Consider the following 22298-nt stretch of genomic DNA (forward strand, 5'->3'; position numbering starts at 1 on the left):
TGTCTTCATAGAATCATAGAATGGCCATGGTTGGAAGGGACCTCAAGGATCATGAAGCTCCAACCCTATTGCTGCATGCAGGGCCATCAACCTCCACATTTAATAATAGACTGGGCTGCCCAGGGCCCCATCCAATCTGGCCTTGAACACCTCAGGGAACAGGGCATCCACAACCACTCTGGGCAGCCTGTTCCAGCACCTCACCACTCTCTTGGTAAAGAATGTCTTCTGCTGAGTGCCATGTCCCATGTTTTCCTAATTCAAAATATACATTGCCGAATCACAACAGTGAGAAAGCAGATTTTTTCCCTGAGATTTATGTCAGGTAAGGGCGAGAAGTTTAGCAACCAGAGCTGGCAGTAGTGAGAAGCTCTTCAGAAGAGTGATATTCATGGACCACCTCCTTCTGCACTGGTGCTGGCCTGAGAAATCAGTCATCTGGTCTTTCAAAAAAGGGGTGAGGGAGAGAAAGGAAGGGTGAAGTTACACAGAATTAAGAGCATAACTCACTGAAAGTGCAAAATCTTTCAAGAAATGGAAAAAAAAAATATGGAGATGATAACATTGCTGTGATCACAGCCTTTAATGATATACCTTAAGTGCAGCGTTCCATCCACACGCTGTCTCTGATGCTCTCTCTGGAGTGCTTATTCAAACATTTACTCTCTCTTCATAATCTATACAGCAAAATCTAATTTTGCTACATTTACACTAGCTGTATCATGCTAATAGCTATCACCAGGAACAGATCTGGACCCAACACAGACCGGCATCCCTTACAAAGCCACTAGCCTCAGTGGCCCTTTATCTCCAATGAAGGAAGCATCGAATCTCTTCATGCAGCTCCAGAGGGAGAAATCCTTAGCATCGGGCAGAGGTAAAAGTAACAAATTAAAACATTCATCTAGTTCCAGTTGCAGCAGGACAGAGATTTCAACACTGAAATGTAACTTTAACCATTATGGAAAGTGTGCAGGCAGTTGGGGTTAGGCAGGGTATATTAGCTTCCTGAATGGTTGGGGAGATCTGAGAGTTGAAGCAGCAGAAGCAGCTGGAGCAGCCCTTGCTGAGACACAGCCCAGCCCCCTCTCAGCACCAGATACCAAGAGAATATGTTAAACATTTGCACTTCTCTGTTCAGCAAAGTTCAACTCAGGGTCTAGAAATGGACTGAGTGGAAAAAAAGCTGCCTTGTGATCTGTGCAGAAGGTTGGAGCCTGTTCAGCTCCAGGACTGTGACCAAACACAAACAGTTTGGCTTTTTCACACTACCTAAGGCTGCCTTTGTTATAATAATTTGGTTTTCAGAGCAAAATACATTTACATAAATTTACATGTGAAAAATACTCAAATGCATTTAAAGGTATTATTAACTAATAAACCTATCACAAATGATATTTTAATGCATTTGGTTCTTTCACCCAGCTGGATTTTGACACCAGACAACATGAGTATAAGTATTCCAGCATAAAAATGCATTATTCACCATCTCTTGTGAATCTGCCTGGAACACAAGGCATGGCATTTCCTGCTGGCAGGGCATGTGGAAGAGGCATGGAAAAAAACAAAAAAACAGGGAACAAGGCTACATTAAACAGTGAAAGCAACAGAATTTCTGTTTGGGAAAACATTCTCTCTGTTTCCACCATCCTGAAGAGAATTTTGATATGAAAATATCACACCAGCATACTCATTCTGTCTTACTGATGCTGGCTAATTCAAAAGCCAACACAGCAGGACAGAGGTGGTCAGAGAGGAAGTGTCAAAAACTAAGTAACCAAGATGGAACAAGTAATGAAGTCACTCAGAACACATTGACACTGACCAAAAATCATTAGGAAAGATACAAAGGAAGTTAGATGAAGAACAAGAGTTTTCTGAAAAACAAACTAAAGCAACATCTGAAGATTTCACAGGGGAAAATGACAGGTTATCCAGAGGGAAAAAAAAAAAAAAAAAAAAAAAAAAGCACTGCGGGCAATGGTAGCTATAAAGCATTCAAACAGGTTTGGAAAGATGATTATAAAACTCCCCACAAAAATTTGCAAAGGAAGCCAAACAGGCACCATAATATGAAACAAATCTGAACCAAAAAACGTACCAAGGTGTATGAGAGACTGAAACAGTTTTGACTGTGTAGAAATTGGTGAGCTACAACTGGGATCTAACAAAGCTTTATTTTAGATACATCACCTTTAAGCGGGGTTTCAAACCTAATTAATTAATAAGCAGACTACTGTTACCAATTTCTATTTATATTATTTGGCTTGCTGTCAGATAAAACTACAAGGCTATTTCTCATTTCTAAATACTATCATCCGCACAGAACTACTGAAATATACATCTGTCACTCTTCTCCCCATACCGTTTAACATTAGGGTGCAATTTATCCTCTTTAGTCTTCCCATCCTACTCCAGGCTATGCGTTCCCTCCAGCATCTCAGTGACCTTTGGTCTGTGTGACACACTACCACCTGTGGAAGTTCATACTCCAATAGCCGGAACATCTGCTCACCTTTATTCTTTATCTGACTTTTCATCAGATTTTCCTTTCTTTCCATTTCTGAGCACATCTTTTTTGCTCTCCTTATGCCTCTTTTTCTATGCCTAGTTTTCTCCCACGTACACAACTTGCTCCCATTAATTCTTCTCCATTGGTCCCAAATAGTTCACAGCACGGTGTGAGGTTACATGCCCTCTAAGACAAAACATGGCTTCAGCCTTGATGACCACTACCTCGTTCCAGTTAAACATAAGCACTTTTCTACATACTGCATGAAGAGTGTGCATGTGACTATTTTGCATCCTGTTCTCATTCAGATGGTGGATTGCAAAGCACTGTCCTTGAAATGTTCTTTTGACAGTCCTGCGATTTCCTGCAGAGCCCTTAGAATAGGAGACCTGGTATTCCAGGAGCATATCTTGCTCATAAAGGGCAACTCAAAAGAATCTGAATGCCCACAGAGGCACAGCCAAATGAGTCATTTTTGAAACAGACAGAGGGGAGTTGTCCAGCTCTAATACTGTAGCAGAATATAGCACAGAAACCACGTCCATGTAAATCTAAACAACCTAAATCCAAAAAGCTGCAATTCAAAGAGGAAGTGGAAATTTTGATTCCCATATCCCTAAATGAAGCAGATAGAGTAACATTAACAACGTTCTATAATACTTAGCAGTAAAGCACTGCGCAGAGAATGTCCAAAGCCATTTATACCAACACCTGAAGTAACCACCATGAGCAAAGCTGACTGCTGGGACTCACATGAGCGAGTGTGCTTGGAGAGGGGAACGTCCCATGGGGGACATTATTTTAACAGGGGAAAGCTTTAGGTATGGAGCAAAACATCATAGTTAACATTAATAGGGTTTTAACTGTTGGTAGTTAACTTACTAGCCACAAAGATCAAGCAATCATCACAGCACACTCTTCTGATCCATAATCATTCTTGACAGCAGGTGGAAGTTTGTGGTTGGAATTTGTAGTCTGTCTCTGCTCACACCAGAGATCATTTCCTCTCAATACAGCCCCAGTGCCTGTAGAGCAAGGCAGCATTAATGGTTGTTTTTTTTTTTTTCCCCTTACTGATGCTGAGCAGTCTATGATTCATCACTCTGGCACCAAATCCTATTCTGATAAGAAATGTAAGCTAAGCATTACTTGTGTTCCTAAATATGTTAGGCACTTAAAATATGTTTTTAACAGCTTTCCAGCTGATACACTGAATGTGTTACACTGGTTTGAATGAATGCAAGAACAACAACAGGTTGGTGTGTGGAGTTCTGCTGGCCATCCCAAAACCTGCTGAGAGAACCCAGCTCTATGACATGTATGTATATCTATCTAGATGTACAAGAACGATTTTCTCCTTTTCTTCTAAAATCTGCTCTCTGCCAAAACTCAAACTCCATTACCATTTTAGATAAAACTCCATTGGCGGTTACTTATTGCACTTAATTAACCCATTCATGAAGTGCTGGTAACATTATTTAACGTAACGCTTTCTACTGAAAAGGTTCAACTGTCAGAACCGCTCAGAACATTTTCAGCACTGAACGGGGCTACAAACTGTGACTGCATGGCCACTGTTTGACTGCTATATTCAGCAAATAAAGCCTTGTACCATAGTATGCTCAGGGTCCTGTACACAGCCAAACAGCAACCCAGCAGATTTTTTCAAACAGTGAACTGTGAAATCATTTATTAAAGTCAGAGATTACATATGCATGGCCTCTCATTACTACTTTTATTGTAATTAAATGATTTGACACACTTTTACCTGGTCGTTGAGTAAAAGTCCCAGTGTGCTATCCTGTAACATTTAGCCATCGTCTCAAAGCACTGTATCGTGTTCAGAATCTCATGGGGAATTCAGATGCTATAATTTTATTACCAATTTCTTAATGAAAGCAGAACATCATACTGAAGCTAATCTGCTCTGTTGACACAACAAGCTTCAAACTTCTGGCTTACTCCTTCCTAATCAGACACCTAATCAAATTTTACTTGTTAATATGATCTGATTATTAATCTGCTCAGGAAGAAATTATCTATCCCTTTTCAGTTTTTCATGTCAGGAACCTCCTGGGCTCACCACATACATCTAAGGCAATGGCGAATGGTGGCACAAACTTCCCACCTTGTCTTTGGCTGGGATGTGGTTTTATCACCTCTCAAATAATGAGTGAAACCATCCACAAATGAGCAAAGCCTTACAAACATCATGCTAGAGAGCAAGGCTAGGGTGCTGCTTTGCAGGCTGTGCTCCTTGCACTCACTAAGCCTGCTGGCTGATGGAGCTCCATCCAGCATATGCCAGACAAAGACGCGTGCTGGATTCCAGCTGTTCCTCCAGCTCCCTGCCCAGAGAGGCAAGGTTACTGCTGCTTCCTCTGAGGCTGGCAGCTATTATTTAACTGCCTCCCTGCACTGAAGAGTTGATAAAGCTGAGGTATTCAAGTGTGAGCAGCCTCTTGCCTTGCATGGCAATGTGAGAAGATCCTGCTGCTCTGTGCTACAGCATCTGCTGCTGGGGGTCAGGGACGAGGAGGAAGCCCTGTGACAGGAGCCTCTGGAGGGAAGGTGGGATGGAGCATTACACAGTCCCAGCATGAGGTGTGTAGGCATGGAGGGATGCGAGCAACAAAAAGCAAAGTAGAGGAAAATGTATTCCAGAGAAAGAAGGGGAGGAAAACTATGAGCAGAGATATGAAAAGACAGACCTAACACGCAAAGTGGTGAAAGAAAACAACAGGACAGGGAAAGGGTACAAGCAAACATTGATAAGACAGTGAAGCACTACTGAGTAAGGAGATGCTGCTCCTCCAAGGACAGATAAAGAATGACAGAGGCAGGACAAAAATGACAGGTTACCTGGAGAGTACAGGCGATGAACTTCTTCAACACTGTCTTGTTTTATACAGCCACTTTCCAAAAATATTCCACACTGAAAGCACGCTAGACTTGTATGCACAAAGAAGCATTAGATTAAAAAGAGAAAGGAGAGAGAAAAGTGGAACAAAGGAAAAAAAAAAAAGAAAATGCCTGATGAATTCTACCTTGTGCTCCCAATTTCCACTAGCTGGCATCCAGGATGGATGTAGAGACTCTTAACACAAGCACTGAGTCAGTGCTCCTGCTTGGAGACTGAAGGAGGAAGGGCTTCAAATCTTTCTGAAAAATGTGTGCTTCTTCAGAGCACAATCCCTCAAAAAGAGGGAGCAGTGATGAGAGTGAAATAAATGATAACACTGCCTCCACCACACAGTGACAAATATAAGCCTTCAATTCAAATCACTTGATTTGAATGAGTAAACAAATCCATCTGATGATAGATGGACGTCACCATGAACAGCTCGGGAAACAAAGTATTAGAAAATCATTCTAATTACTATGAATCTTAGTAGATTCAAAGCATTCAGGGGTCATCTATCAGAATTAAAGCATGCCGTGATTAGAGAACCACATTAGGATGGGATACATTTCGCATTACAAGAGAGCTTCCCAAAATTAAAAAAACATACAGGGAAAAATGTTATTCCTTTGAGCTTTTGCTGAAAAATCTAAGAGAACTTGTAATTAATATGCATGCACAATGACTTGCAACTTGGTGGGTAATATCACCATCTTGTGCCTTTTTAAAACTTGGTAATTTTAAAGCCATTTTTTATTAATATGATTAATGCAAGCTATTTTGTGTAGCTGGGAAGGAACAGAAGCAAATCAAAGTTAGCTGTCTGCCTCATTTAGATTCAGATTGGTAGGAATGTGTCCCGAGATATCAAATAGAAAGAAGAAGAAAAAAAAGACAACTCAGAGAAATTGAACCATTACTTACAGAGGAGGGTTAGAAGTTGTCATTCATATAAGGGAACCTGTTCAACCATACTTTGGGGCATAATCATACCCTCTGAAGAGTGCCAAGATAATGGATAAGAATTTCAAAGGAATTTTAATAAAAGACAATACTATGAAGGCTGTAAATGAGTTTTAGATTGACAAACACCCTCGAATAGTGAGCTGGAAAATTAGAGAGGCAGCATAATCCACACTGACTTGATTTAGGCTCATCACACTCACAATATGTCCACTGAAACGTGGGACCACCATTTATGAGAAATGAACCTTTTTTCTATAATTTGAGACTCTATTACAAATGAGCATGTGCTGCTGCAGCTCAGACTCAAGGCAAAAGGAGACAGAAGTGTTTGGCAACTCTGAAAGTCAAGCCTTTGCTACCTCAGGTTAAAACATGGGACAACTTAAATTTACTCAGCAGCATAGCTCCAAGCCTCTCCTCCCATAGCTGTGTTCTCTCACAAGGCCCCACAGCTCCTCTCCTCTCTGTCGCCTACCATGGTGTGGGATGGCTTGTGCATGCAAGCGATCCTGCAGGAAGTCCCACTTGTCTTATGTCTGCTCTACATTTGAAGAACAGCTCCTATGCATTCCTGAAATAGAGGGTTGGCTGCATACATGTTTTATTTCAGGGTTTTTTATATATATATATACACACATACATGTATATGCATATGCAGAAAATCCTCTACACTCAGGAGGATGTGTCCTCATGCACACACACACAAAGGATGGACTGAAGGTGCCGGGAGCTGGATTTTTTGGAAAAGCTTTACGCCATGCTGTGTGTACACAATGCAGGTATGTTCAACTCAGCACAAAGCTCCTTCAGAGAAGGACAGAAACCCCTTGCATTGCAGGATGCATGCTTCTGGTAAGACTTTTGGTCAAACAGCATGGAAGTTGAGGGGGGAAAATGCTATCCATGCATTCAATCAATTCTGAATGCTGATAGAAGGATCTTCACAAAGAGAAAGCTGAAAGAGTAGAATGAAACCAATGCTGAAGTGAGAATCCCCTTGAGTGCAGTGAGCAGCCTGATTCTGTACTGGTACTGAGTCTAACCGAGCTAAATGGTCCAGGTCTGGAAAGTGCGGTGTATACTCAAGAATTAGTTTCTGGACAACTGCTTTTTTTGGTTGTTTCTTCTTTTATTGACAGAAACAACAAGCAAGAAGACTCTTCTACTTTACTTTCCCCCTTCCTCTGCCTTCTACTACTGCATTTTTTGTCTGATCTCCATCCTAAAAAGCTTCCCCCCAGCTAGTTTTCTTTTGTCCTGATAAAAAGTGATGGGAAAAGAATCAGTCTTCCACCAAAAGCCTTTTTTGGCATGTCATTACGTTTATCTCAAAGTATCTCAGTAGTCTATAAATCTTTCCCATCAGCTTTGTGTATTTGCCATAACATTGCCATTTATTACCTATGCTGCTGCAATTCTCCCTCCTTTCCATCTTTGATCTTGCTTTAATAGAACATTGCTTTCCAATAAGCTTTTAGTCATGTGGCCACATATTTGGGCAGTGATGTGACTCATCTTCCTTAAGCATATGATTGGCAGAGGTAAGTAGGCAAAAGAAGGAGCAATGTGTCCATGTTCTTGCTTGGTGGGGACAGAAGGAAAGATCCCAATTACTGAGGGTGTAGATAATGCAAAGACTGTGTTGTCCAGAGTAACAGCACTCAAGGTGCACACAGCATCTTCTGCAGCAGACAGAAACCAAGGCAGCTGCAAAGTCAATCTTCCATCAAAGCACATTCAAAGCAAATTTCCATAGCAGGGTCAACCCCCTGCAGCCTAACAATGCATGAGATTGTGTTTAAAAATGAATTAAAATAGTGCAGATGTCCCAGGAAAGAGGAAGCATACCATTAAACAGAATTTTCAAATAACAGTAAGCAGCTGGAATCCTCCCCTGTTGAGCAACAACCAAGTTGTTAAAAGGTGTATCACTTCAAAGCATTCAAATATACTGTATTTCTTAAAACTTAAGATTTGCCAAAAATTGATGAAAAAAATATAGGAGAAAAACAAAACAAAGCACCTGCATTTACTTTTCCAGCCTAAAAAATTAGTCCCTTTTCTTTATCATTTTTCTGCACTATCGCAACCTTCAAGCTCTTACACTGAGCTGTTTTTCATACAAATGATACAGTGGGCTCCTGTTAAAACTCAAAACTACTTGTTGTTAATATGGTTGCTGTGGAGAAAATCACTAAGTCAAGCAGATGAGTTTCCATCATTTGTATTCTCTGACCACTTCAAGAAAACAACAGGCACTTCAGCTTTTCTGGCTGTCGTGCTTTATTGCAAGCCCCAGAACATGCATTCTCATTATAAATAACTCAATAAAAATCCCTTTTAACAGCAAGGGGTCAAGATCACCAGCTTAAACCTGCTCCCAGGGATGTGACAACATAGTTCCCACTACCCATTATTCTGGAACTCAGACTGATGTCAGGAAAAAATTGGTTAAGGATAGGGTCTGATGCATGGAATAACATGGGAATTCTTGCTCAGTTAGCAACTGCACTTTCCTCAATTTTCTAGCTTCCCTTCAGACAGAAGTAGTCATGCTAGTGGTGCCTCACTCAGCATCCTTTGGAGTCATCACAGAACAGAAGTTGCCTGATCCACTGCAGTCGTGCAGCCCACACTCCTAGCAGAAATTCTGCTGCTTACATCTTGCCACAAACCATAGCATGCCTTCTTCCTGTGACCCCCTAAGAGTCTGTTTAACCTAATCTGGGACATCCCACATGTTCCCGATTTCACAACCTGAATTCAAGACATTTTGCCAACAGAGCTATCATTCAGCATCAAGAACACTGAAGAGATGACAGCACTGTGGATGCATATGGACAAGTATGAATCCAGCCACCAAACACTAAAAAAAAAAAAAAAAAAAAAAGATATGAAGCACTGACACATTTAAAAGCTTAAGATACTCAGTACTGCATAGATATATGACCATCCAGACAAGAAGTGACTGCACTCAGAGCAACACTACACAGCTGGCAAGGCAGCAAGGGAGTCAGATACTTCAGCTTCCTTTGCTGGCAGAAACAACTGAGGAACAGAAAAGACAAGACAACCACTTGCTGTACAAGAAAGAAGGGGCAATAAAGAAGCAAAGCATCACTGCAGCTGAACTTTCCTAGACAACAAAAACTGCAGCCGAGGAAGAAGATCAGTGTGACATGCCAGGATCTTGAAGAAATTGGCACGAGATCTCATCAGCTGTGGTGATTCAAGCACGGGAACACAAGATTTCAAAACGCACTGAAGAGAGTCCTAACAGCACAAGAATAATTTCCTAAAGAGCAAAGAAAGGGGCGAGGGAAGCTTATAGAATAGATAAGGCAAACGATGAAAAAAGCACAAGGCATGAAAATTAAAAAAAATGAGGGAGCAGCAGGATACAGATGTAAGAGTTTAATTCAGAAATGTGAATGTGCTACTACTGAACGAAAAGAAATTGAAGATACTAAGAAAGATCCTAAAAAGAAGAATTTTCCCACAGCCATTTTTCAAGTGCCTGCAAAATAAATCTAGTTGTATTCCACAAATATCTGCAAATGTAACTCAGCATGTTGAAATTCCCACAATACATTTTCAAAGTTGTTGATATACGGAAAGCAGTTCCCATAGAGCTATTAACTTGCTTATTCATATCTATTTTCTCAACTTTGGTCTTGTTTATTTGCGTTTTATCCTAATATGTCTCCACTTTACATCAGAGATAAAACTATTGGTGAAGGACTTGGCCTTTTACTCTGTAGTCTCCATTTGTGCAGTATCTAGTTCGATGGGGATTTGTCTCACCACTGTAACAACAGCATTTGTCCTCAATCAGGAAAACAGCAAGAATACTAGCAACTTATTTTTCATTTTTGTGTTTTCTGTAACCCCTCCAAGATGACAAAAAAAGCAAACTAAAAATTCCACTTTGAAGTGTCAGCATCCTGATAGTTTCCTGCTCACTGAGCTCCAAGTTTTCTAGGAGGAAAAAAAAAGTCCTGATTCTGAGGCAGTAGAATTTTCTCTGAGGCAAGGTAAGAGTGTAGTAAGAAGTAAAAATTTGTTCTAATATAGTAGGAAAAAAGATAATCGAAACAAGTGCATAGAATAATTAGAGCATAAATTCCTTCTAATAGCTTTAGCCCAGATCATCACCTTCTAATTGCCTTTCATTTCAAGTCATGAGGTCTTTGGCATGCGTAACTGAATTTTACTGATCTAACTGTTAAATCAATAGAAGCAAGGGACAGTTATGCCTTCACTGATGTGCTTTGACAGAAGCCTGTGAATCAGAAACTTACAGCGAGAGCTGAAATCCTAAGTGCCTTAACAAGGTATATTTAAAAAAAACTGAGCTCCCATAGCCACACTACAGATTTGTTGGGATCTTCTTTTACATGAAACTTTCCACCCTTCTATGTACTATGTGGAGAAAAAAATAAAAAAAATAAAAAAATAAAAAAAATGAGAACCTCTCAGAGAAAGAGAGAGATTCATTGAGGAGGAGAGAAAACGACCTGTGGACACCCACTTGATGAGAAGCCCCGTCCACTGGCTCACATGAAGTTTGCATTCCCAGCACAAGGAGACAAACGTCTTCCTTTTCACCTGCCCTTTGAACTAATCTTGTGAACTCTTAATCCACAGTGGTTTGACTCTTCCTTTAAACTAAACTAATCAAATTTCATTAATCAAAATGATCCAAACCAATGAGAAAGCTTGGACAAATCAAATCTTTAATCCTCTCTTCCATTGTTCCAAGTCAGGCATAGCACCCTTTGATCACAGCGCTTTGTAGGAAGGTCACATTTCTTATTCTCTAGTATGAACAAAAAGAGGTGCTTTGAGTCTTCAGTAGGTCCTCTTCAGTGTCATGTACAAAGCCAACCTCCACTTTTATAAGTATAAATAAATGAGTTACTCTTACAATGTGTATTTAAATTTCAATCATTATGCAGTTACACTACAACTATGCTTCTCCCAGAGAGAATTTCTCTGTAAACTCAATCCTTCTCTATCAGGTTGTGGCTTTGTAAAATTGATTCCTTCATTTGAATAAGGCCTGATTCATCAGCACACACATGGAAAGCAAACGTGTCAAAACCATAAGGACTTTCCCCTTATTTCTTATTCTCTAGTCCAAAAAACCTGACTGTCATTGCCGTTTCAAATTAGCTGACATGCAGACCAAAGATCAGGTAAGCATTTCTGAACTTATGGGCTGTTTTTTTTTGTTTTTTTTTCCCCCCCCGGAACCTCCTTCTCTCTCTCTACATTTCACCTACACAACATGTAAATGGAGCACTGCTCAATTTATTTGTAAGTTTTTCACATAAATGCAGAAGTAGAGTTCTCCTTTGTACATTTGTAAACTAGCCTATTGGCCTGGTTCACAATTTCCTGCCGTCTCCATGCACATTTGCATATTAAAACTGAAATATGCATAAATTGTACTTCTTGAGTGATAAAACACAATCTTTACTACTATCACAGCAAATAGTCTGTCTCCTACAGTTAAGAGAAATTAAAAACTACAGACATAGAACTAGAAAGAGAGCATGTCCAGCCTTTCTCTCTCCCCTTCTGCCTTATACACACTGGAACATCTCCTGAAGGCATCATTACAGTTTAAATGCTTTAAAAATATGATAGTAAAAGCAGCTACTGATTTTAGGACGCAGATAATTTTAAATGCTCCAAGTGAGACTTCATAAGATCTGCTGGATGATCAGGAAGCTGCTTTTGAAACTGGAACACCAGAAAATAAGGTATCTCAATTGCCCCCCGAATTACTGTATTGTATTTGTGAAAAAATAGTTTTCATCATGCCTGCTGGCTATATGAATTAATGTCAGTGAGAAGTATAAACCAGAAACACAGTATGTCCGCTCTGTAGTTGGAAAATTATTTCTAACACTGCATTGACAAGTGAAACCCAGATTTCAATACTGAGAAAGAAATTTAACTTTCATTTCAAAGAACGGTCTACTGCAAGTTCTGCATGGAAGAAGAATGAATGTGCAACTGGAGTGCAGCCTACTGGTACTCAATACAGTAGAAAGTATTATTCTTAACTTAGGGGAATTATGACTGGACAAGGCTTAAATTCATACTCCCGTAACACACAGTTTCAGTCCCAATTCAAATGCACTCTCTGTAACTTTTTTATTACAAACCTTCCAAAGAATTAAGGGGAGATCCTCCGCTGTAGCAAGGTCTGAACACTTTCTAGATTTAATATGTTGTCCAAAGTAGGCTCTGATGCAAAACTGCTGAAAGACAAGTTAGGTTTTCTTTACTTACTCATCCGTTTGCAAGATCTGGTGAACGGCAGTAGGCCTTCTTCACTATCAAACTCAATTTTATGTATATTTTCTTTTCTTAGAAGATGTTAACTAAGCATATTTTTGTTACAATATTGAGAAGAAATAAGAAATCCATTCTTTCTGTTGGAGACTTGCTGTTAATTTAAAGCAGCCTTAAATAAGATTATTAAGCTGAACTATCTACCATTTGTGTTTTAGCTCATTATATTATTTACATTTCTTTTTCATTTCTGATGAAAGAATGTTTATAGAATAAACCTTTTATTTTTTCTTTAGAGTATTTTCTTAATCTGCCTTCAATTTCTTCCCCTGTATTACCTCTGTAATATCCTTTCTTCTCCAATTTCCTTCGATGCAAGTTTCTACTCTGTTGCCACTGTCTGTTCACTAAGAGGTAGGTAACATCTTGTTCAAACACATAACTTTTGAACAAGCACCCTGAAGTTGACATCACTTAAACAACTATATAAACAGTATAATTTCTCTTAGTTGCTGATTAACAAAGGAGAATAAAAAATAGCTGGAGATGTGGCTCTCTCAAAACCTTTGCTCAATATACATATTAAAAATAAGGAAGAGAGGAAAAAAACAGTATGAGCATCTCCTTTCCTTTAAGGGAATGTGCAGTAGCTTCCCAAAATTGAAAAATTGATAAAAGTCATTTCACATCAAGAACCATCTTCAAATAGAATAAAACAAACAACAAAAAAAAGATGCTTCTCCTGAAATCCCCTTTATCCCACAAACACATGCTACTAACAAATCACCCAACCAGTCTCCCTCCACAGATTTCATACAGCTACCTTGACAGGCCTTAGTGTTGAAAGGGAGATAACCAAGCACTGCCAAGAGGCATGGTTATTACTGTAATGAAGAAAGCTCAAATACAATGATGATACAGTGCAAATAATACAAGATCCCATAAGAACAGACCATTAAAAAACAAATTTCAGTTCAACCAACCAAGAAAATCAATCCACATTGCTAAACTAGTTTCTACATCAACAGAAACTTCTACGTATTAGCTGTTAGTCCACACTGCTGTACTTACTGCTTCCAAGATACTGCAGAAAAATAACCTTTGTTCTGTGCACCCATCACGGGACTTGTGCCTTTCATAAGGCAAATTATATTAACCTCTAACTTAGCATTGGAATGACATGATTTCAGGCTAGGCTGAAATCCAACAGTTTCCATAGTGCATTATGTTCACAGTACCACACATGGATGCAGCAAGTTACATGACCTAAGAAGTTAAAAACATATCCACATCTTTAAGAATGAAGCCACAGACAAATTATATTTTGTCTCAGGTCCTTACAAATCATGGGATGTGGTTAAAATGGAAGCCAAGAATCAGTCTGAAAGCTGATTGACGGCCTGCAGTGGTGTCCTGTTTGGTTAGCATCTCACATCATAGGCACAATTAAGATTCTGTCTCTCCTAATAATCTCAGAGATCGTTTAGTCAGCAACACCAACACATCAAAGGAAAGGGTGGCAATGTCTGAAGACAAATCTGTTTAATTCAAAGCCGGCTTTGTTTATTGCTAAGTCTTCTTGCTAGCACTAAACCTCAAAACAGAGGACTTGGAAGGGCCTACAAAACATCATGCTAAACCACTAGAGAGACATGATGCCCTGAGTACTGACTGAACAGTTTGCCACACAGTTTTCAGTTAATAACAGTTTTCAGAGTGGTATCAAAGACCACATAGTGTGGGGTGTAAGAGTAAACACACAGGTTAATAAAGGAGATAAGTAAGGTGCAGGTTGCTGAGAAATGATACATACAACACGCACATACTGCCCTTTCCATATGACTACAACTGTGCCCCAAACATAGTGAGTCAGTGCCCTCTGTGCACACTCTACAACTCAGAGATTCCCTCCTCCACTCACACTCTGACACACTGACTCATTTTAATAGGACATCGTTTTTTTCTGTTTGATCCGAAAATCAAAGAACCTCCCCAAATAAACCATCGTCCTAACACACCACCTTCACCACCTCTTGCTTGCTCAGCTACTGTGTTCTTAACTCTGCTCACACTCTACAGCTGTCTTGTCTCTGTGGTATCTCTTCAGGGTGAATAGTCTACTTTTATATGAGAACTAATGCAAATGTTTCTGTTACATTTTGGAAACTCTAATATGTACCTCTCAGGCAGCAGCAGCAGCATGCAAAAACAGGAACCCTCTATCTGCAGTCATGTCACAAACCCTGTTTCACCTAAAATACTACAAACATATCATCACAATCAACCTAAAGGGAAGGTTACCTGACAAATGAAGTATAAAGGTCTCTTGGGATGGAACCGACAGAATTATCCAGATGTTGAGTTTTTGTCTTTTCTGTGGGAGAATTGTCAAGCTATGTGATTATCATTTCATTCAATCATTTGACTTCCAAGTCTTTTATCCCAACTAGTGATGATAATTAGTTACCTTAACCTGAAAGTGACTTCCCAACTTCACTGCCATGTTTTACACTATTTATCCATTTTTTCCCCTTAAACTTGCACCTCATTCAACTCTAGAAGTAACCAAATGCAATTATTATAACGATTATAAGCCATAAACCTCATGTGCTATAAATGCCTTAACTTTCATTTTGGGACACAAGTCATCTCAAACACAAGGACTGTTATTAGGAGAGGATGCCTTTATTGTTTTGTTTGTTTGTTTTCTTCACGTCTCAGAGACATAGTAGGAATCTGTAAATAAGCAGTGTATTTCATCTCCTTCCCTGATAAACTTATAACCTAAATTCATCATGTAACACAAGAGCATATTTACAGGCTGAGGAGGAAGCAGGAAAAAATTCTGTTGATGATAAAAGAAAAAACAGGCTTTCTCACAGAAATCTGAAATTATTTTGGATGACTGTGTTCAAAGGGACCACTTCAAATATGACACAAATAAATTTGTATAATTTCAGAGAAGATTAGCAGAAAGCTTACGAGAAGAAAATACAGATGTATGAAAATTCACATGCAGTCGCAAGCTGAGATGGGCAATTGCAAAGGATCATAAAGATGGATGCTGTGGTGTTCAAGGTCATCATAAAGAGAATTGTGACGGGAGAAGAAGAAAAGAAGTCTTAAAGGGAGCAGATGAGGAGGCAAACAAGTGATACTGTATGTGTGTGTGTGTATGTGAGAGAGAGAGAAGGGGATGATGGGTGGGTGGGTGGGTGGGAGGGAGGGAGGGGCAGGGCTGAACTTGGCCCAAGCTTCACCAAATCAGCAGGTACATATACATAACTTTCAAAAAATAAGCTGGTGAAATTTAAGTGCTTCCACTTAAATCCTTACAAAGTTTTTGGCTGTTTTGCTCACATCAGAAAGCATGCTGAGATGTGTTACTTCACGTTTCTCCCTGCTGCTAAGACCCTGGCATCTCATTTCAAAATGACATCTTTCATAACACTTCATGGAGAAGGACACAGGAAGTGAACATTGGACTAATCTTCCCAGGCATTCTTCATGTGCACTAGACACTCTGGAGATTCAAAACAATTAGACCTTGTATGCCATCAGGACAGAGGTAGTTGGACTGCTAGGACAGAATTATCTTCTATATAGTATCAGATAGTTTCTTTTCCATCTTGCAAGCTATCATGTTAGATATTACAATAAAGCCAACAATTTTTTCAACAAATATTAATGCAGTTAGGCATATATTTTATTACCAAAGTAACACACAGTGTTTTAAAATCAAATTTATAGTTCTGCTGACGAAGACTTATAGTAACTGATAAGTTGAGGCAGATAACTTGTCCAGAATTAAATGACTGGATTTATCAAAAACAATTTCTCAAAACATTAGAGCCCTTCCAACATGAGTTGGAAAAGACCTCATTAAAGATCATCTGGTCTAACTCCTCCACAGCAGTGAAGAGGGACACTGACAGCTAAATCAGGTTTCTCAGACCTCAAAACATTCCAACCTTTAATGTCTCCGGGACCTACAGCATCTCTCTGGGCAACCCATTCCAGCGCTTTGCTACCCTTTATTGTAGGGGGGGGGAGGGAAAAAAAAAAAAAAAAAAAAAAAAAAGCCCCTTTTTTCTTATATCTGATCTAAATTTCCCCTTGTCCTATCACAGCAGATCCCTCTGGAGCTTTCTCTTACCCAAGCTGAACAGCCCCAGTTCAGTTCTCTCTGTCCTCATAAGGGAGGTGTTCAATCTCTTGAATTATTTGATCCATATCAAGAAGATGGAGCCAGGTTCTTTTCAAAGGTGCCCAGCAGCAGAACAAGGGGCAGTGGACATAAAATGGAACACAAAAAGTTCCATACAAATCTGAGGAAAAGACTGCCCAGAGAGGTTGTGGAGTCTCCTTCTCTGGACACTTTGCTGTTTACCCTAAGGAACCTGCTTTAGCATGGGGAGCAGACTTGATCTCCAGAGGTCCCTTTCAACTCCTATGACACTGTGACTAGCAGGGCACCCAGCTGCTAAAACATGACAAAATGAAGAGACAAACGACTTTCACATCAGAAGAAGAAAAACGAAAAAAAAAGAGGCAGCTTTGGAACTAAGGATGAGAATATCAAACAGTTACCTTCCCTACTCAGTAACACATCTAGTGATCCATATAATGGACAAGAATTTAACGTGGATAGAAGAAAGTAGCATGAAAATCTTATAATTGGAGGTCTAATCCTACCTTCAGGAACTGGCTTTAAATAGTAATAGCTGTATTATCATGTATAGCAGAATGGGGTTAGGTTATCCTAAACTTTTTCAGAAGGATGGAATACACTAACAGGAAAAAAAAAAATGTTTTACAATCCTGAAATATTTTGAGGTAAATTGGGGTTAGATGTTAGGAAGAAATTCTTTACTCAGAGGACAGCAAGGCTGTAGCACAGATGTCCAGAGAGTTGCGGGTGCCCCATTCCTGGAAGTGCTCAAGGCCAGGGCTGGATGGGGCCTTGGGCAGTCTGATTTTGTGCTGCGGCAGAGGCACTAATCTTTAAGGTCCCTTCCCACCTAAGCCATTCTCTATGATGCTATGATTACTTTTCTGCTTTAGAACTACTGCACACACATTCTGAAGTTGTAGTCAATTTTTACAAATGAAATTTATAAGTGGAGTACGCAAAGCAAATGTCTAAATGCAGTGATACAACTTATCTTAGAGTGATGCCTCCCTTTTATGGCTTACCAGCCAACGGCTCGTAAGATACCCACACAGAGTAGTCTGTGTTTCTAAGCCATACGAAAAGCATTAACACTCAACAACAGAAAGACACAGTCTCGAAAAATCACAGAGCAACCCAACGTTCTGTTAACATTAATTTTATAAAATACCTTACAAGAACAGATAAAGAACTTGAGCTTACATAGTAACCAAAATTAAAAAAGAATGTCGAATAAAATATAAATTAATTGAACACATCACTAAGTTTGCCACGTTAGACAAGTTTATAAAAGGCATTTTCAGATAAAATAGTTATTTGGAAGAAAAACCTTCAAAATGGAAACTAACAAAGTCCTTTTTCAAGAAATCATTCCTATATACACTAAATTCCAGGTCAGCAGGCAGTAACTGAATCTGCTTAGAATACACTATTCATATCTGCTTCAAAATTTGTCAAGCTTTAAGACACAAATTTAAATGCTTTCAGGTCAGAGTGATCAGTGCAAAGTAAAACTTCAAGCTGAAAACATGACAAATAAAACAGAAGAAATGATCCTGGTACAAAACTTCCTAAATTCTCATGATCACGAAAAAAAAATCCGTGCCAGATGTACTCTTCAGATACTGAGCATTAATTCAGCTAATTTTCTTGAAATGCAGTAATTTCACAAGGAGGAGATAAAAGGTGAGGCCTTACAGGCATTAGAATGGTGGTCTAAAGCCTTCAATGACATTTATTTGGAAGAGATATTCCTGCAGCCTTAACCATTATAGCACACATTTCTAAATTTAACCAACTTTGTTCATTCAAGCAGTCTCACTAGCCAGGTTTGCTTAAAGCTATAAAGCATAACACTGCCAGACTCGAACCCTTACGTCTTTAAAAAGGTAAAAATGTTTACATAATTACACTGTAGTCAGATTAATTAAGCCTATTAATTTCTGCAGAGTAAACATCAACACTCTAGCAAAACAATTTCACTGTTTGACTTGATTGCCAACCAAAACAGGTTTGAAACAGTCTTCACATTCAACAACTTAGAAGCATTAATGGCATGCTTGTTCAAGGATTAAAGGAACTCTTTTTAAGTAATCATTAAGAATACTGCTCATCAAGCGTTTTTAACATGTACAAAAAAAAAAAAAAAGAAAAAAAAAGTCACTGTTGGTCACAACCAGAATGAAAAAAATTTAAAACCTTAATTTATCAGGAAGCAATTCCAGCCTCTAGTCTAAACAAAAAGGTGTCATTTGTGCTAAGATGCTGCACAAAAATGAGAAGAATAGAGATCTCTGCTTTACAATGTATAGACTCTTCTCTCATCCTTTTAAAACTTTCTTCTGTTCATTGCCATCACTGCCAAACTGGCAGTTATGCTGGAACCACACAAGTAATTTCAGTTAAAAAAAAGTACTGCTTTGTTTTGTTTTTTTTTAATGACATGAATCATTTTGAATTTATAGTTATCAAAAATGCTAAAGTGATGCTGTAAACAAATGAACAACAGAGCTCAAGACAGCATAAAACATTCCTCCAAAACAGAGGAGAGAGAATTACTTGAATGAAAAGCACAGAAGATAACATCAACCAAAACTTTCCATAAGCTGCAGGCAATCAATGAACATTTAAATGAAGTTGTAAATGCACCTTTCCTGTAACATAAATTTAAACATTATTTACTTAACGCAGAAAAGACTCTTTAACTCGTTCCTGCAATCTAATTCCCCTAATCATCTTTTATCACAGAAACAAAGCAGATTAACAACAGATATATAGTATGCTTTGTGACGCTGCAAAATAATTTATTTAGCAAGTTTTAAGAATAAGATCTTTGATGAAACAATGGACTTTGAGGTATCACAGCAATTTCCTCTGGCTGTTCCCAGTTATTTTGGATCCTGCAATACAGACATTTTCTGCATTTGAAATTTTTTAAAACCAATGTATTGGCCACTGAGATCTGATTCCATAAGTGGTACAACTTCTATCACTTGCTATGAGTGAAGGAAAAAAATGACAGGTGAAAGGAAACAATAAACATACGACTCAAACGCAGCTTAGCACAAAGTGAAAATTGTCATATACTGGTCACATCCCAAAACGTGGAAAATACTCTAGCTACCATACGGTTTTATCTTTTCAACAGTAATAGAGGAAGAGCAGGATACCAATTCTCCTACAAAAACAGGAAAGCAGCAATTTTCCACTGGAAATATGTAGACCCTAAACTTTGAGAGCACTAGGAACACATAGTTGTCACTTTCTCTCTCTTTTCTAATGTTAGAAAGATATTTAATTTAGCTTGCATCAACCGGGGCTTAAAAATAACACAAAGCCTGTAGTATCACTAGCCATCGAAAGCAAAGAAACAATTCTAGCTAAGTAGCTGGAAAGTGAATGAATGAATTTGGGCATTAGAAACACTCTTTAGAGTAATAAAGTGTATGGAGGAGATTGTTAAAGAACTTTCCAAAACATATTGCTACAGTAGGAATCAACAGTGCACCAAGAATTTAAAGTTTCCAAGTTAAGACAAACTAATTCCAAGCCACAATGAGCCACAGGATAATCACTCCAAAATTAATTTTGCAGAAGCCCGTACTGAAATTTACCTGAATGCCATTAAAGTGATTCAAAATAATGATTCCTTCTAGTCTGGCATGCCTCAGAATACATAGGTCACAGACAACAGGTGTAATTAGTGTGTAATCAAAATGCAGTACTGTCATGTGTGTTTGGGCTTTTTTGAATGTTTGTAATCAAATAATTTTTTAAAGAGCTTTTACATGTCAAAACTCAGTATCACTGCAAGAAGTGTTTATTTTTTTTTCCTGTTGGTTGGGATTTTTTGTTAACTGTAGAAGCAGCGGATAAAAGACCTTGAGGATTATAGGTCATGGAATTAATGTTAAACAGGAAGCTGTCCAACATTGTTGTCAAAAATACCTTTAAAAAGGCAGTTCATAGACATAACATATTTTACATTCAGACATTTCCTCTCTCAAAAGCAAAGGAATCTCATATGAAAAAATAATCAGTAGTGAAGGCCACGTACTTTTGCATTTGCTGAGCTGAAATGCAAAAACAATTAAAGCATCTTGTAAGAGAAAAAAAAAAAAGCAAACACGGAATTTCCAGAAAGTGATGATTTAGTTGTTGGGGTGGTCAGCATGGAAACTGTTGGGAATGCTACAGCAGAACTGACCAAAAGTACAAGGGGACATGAACGGGAACATATTACAGACATCAACTAGAAAACTGTAACTTATCAACTTGTAAACAAGAAAAAGCATTTCACAGATTAAAAGTTCTAGGGAAGTAAACTTCTTTAAATTATTTTGTCAGTTCAACCCTGATTTAAAAAAGTATGGCTAGCAAAAATACATAAGCCTCAGCATATTTTAAGTCTTGATCAGAGCAGCCATGAGCACGGCTGGAAACAGTCAGCCTCCTGCTAAAGATGAAAGAAAAAATACTCTCTTCTCTTCTTCCTCTCATTCCCCAGTCCACACATGTACATGCAGAATTCACGTGCTCCAAGAAAATCTTCACACTGCTATAGATTGAGACGTGGGGAGACTGGTGGAGGAAAACAGACAAATTCTCTTAAAATGCTACGAGCCACGTCAACATTATTCTGGGCAATTTCAAGTGCCCTCTTGACTTCTTCAAAGGAATAGCCTTCTCCCATTAGTTTTGCAATTTTTGCATCCACATTTTCCGTGGAACTGTCAGAATTGAATGCTTTCCTGTGGTGTATTTCTGGTGCAGTTCTCCGAGGAAGTGGTTTAGGGGGCCTGGCTGGTGCTTGTGAACCATCTGTTTCAAATAAATGAGATAGAAATCATTACAAAGTGGATTAAAAATTGTATTATAGGTAGGTCAAGCTTCATGAAGCACTTTGCAAAGGGAAATTCTAAACAAACATGAAGAGACACTTTAATTCACTGATATATCTCATTCTAAAATTTGGACAGAAGCTAGAATCCTCAGAAACATCTATAATGGAACTTGATCTTTAAGATCTTTTCCAACCTAAGCAATTGTATGATTCTATGGATTAACGAAGTACTATTTCAATAATACGGTAAGAATGTGCAAGTTACAATCTAAATTATTCAAAGCTAGAAGAAAAAGAAAGCATGACAAAACTGTAAAGATAACGAAAATAGCCAGTAACAACTTTAACGGCTATCCACTCTCAACCTACAATTCAAGTACTTCTTCTTAGTCTGTTTAAAAATAAAAAACAAATTGATTATTTTATTCAGGTTGCTAAGTTGCATTGAGAGGAATCCAGCCAAACACACGCGAAAGAGAAAAATCCTTCACTCGTGAGTATATCTTGCAGATATGCCATTTCATGCATATCAGTTTGCAAAAATACAAATAATTAGATTTCCAAAAGAAAAAAAAAAAAGTTTAGTTCAATTAATCTC

The 22298-nt window shown here is 38.6% G+C and overlaps 1 protein-coding gene across 2 annotated transcripts in view; it reads right to left on the minus strand.

Moving 5' to 3' along the window:
• Positions 1–18000: 18000 nt before the first annotated feature.
• Positions 18001–22298, minus strand: part of CBLB (Cbl proto-oncogene B) — a 125373-nt gene continuing 121075 nt past the window's right edge. For both annotated transcript variants that reach the window (XM_085239140.1, XM_085239133.1), the window contains one exon: positions 18001–21678. In XM_085239140.1, the coding sequence (XP_085095266.1) occupies positions 21416–21678 (263 nt within the window). In that variant the 3' untranslated portion in view covers positions 18001–21415. The remainder of the gene's footprint in view (positions 21679–22298) is intronic.

Source organism: Meleagris gallopavo, chromosome 1 (genome assembly GCF_905368555.1).
Source record: "Meleagris gallopavo chromosome 1, MGAL_WU_HG_1.1, whole genome shotgun sequence".
Lineage (NCBI taxonomy): Eukaryota > Metazoa > Chordata > Aves > Galliformes > Phasianidae > Meleagris > Meleagris gallopavo.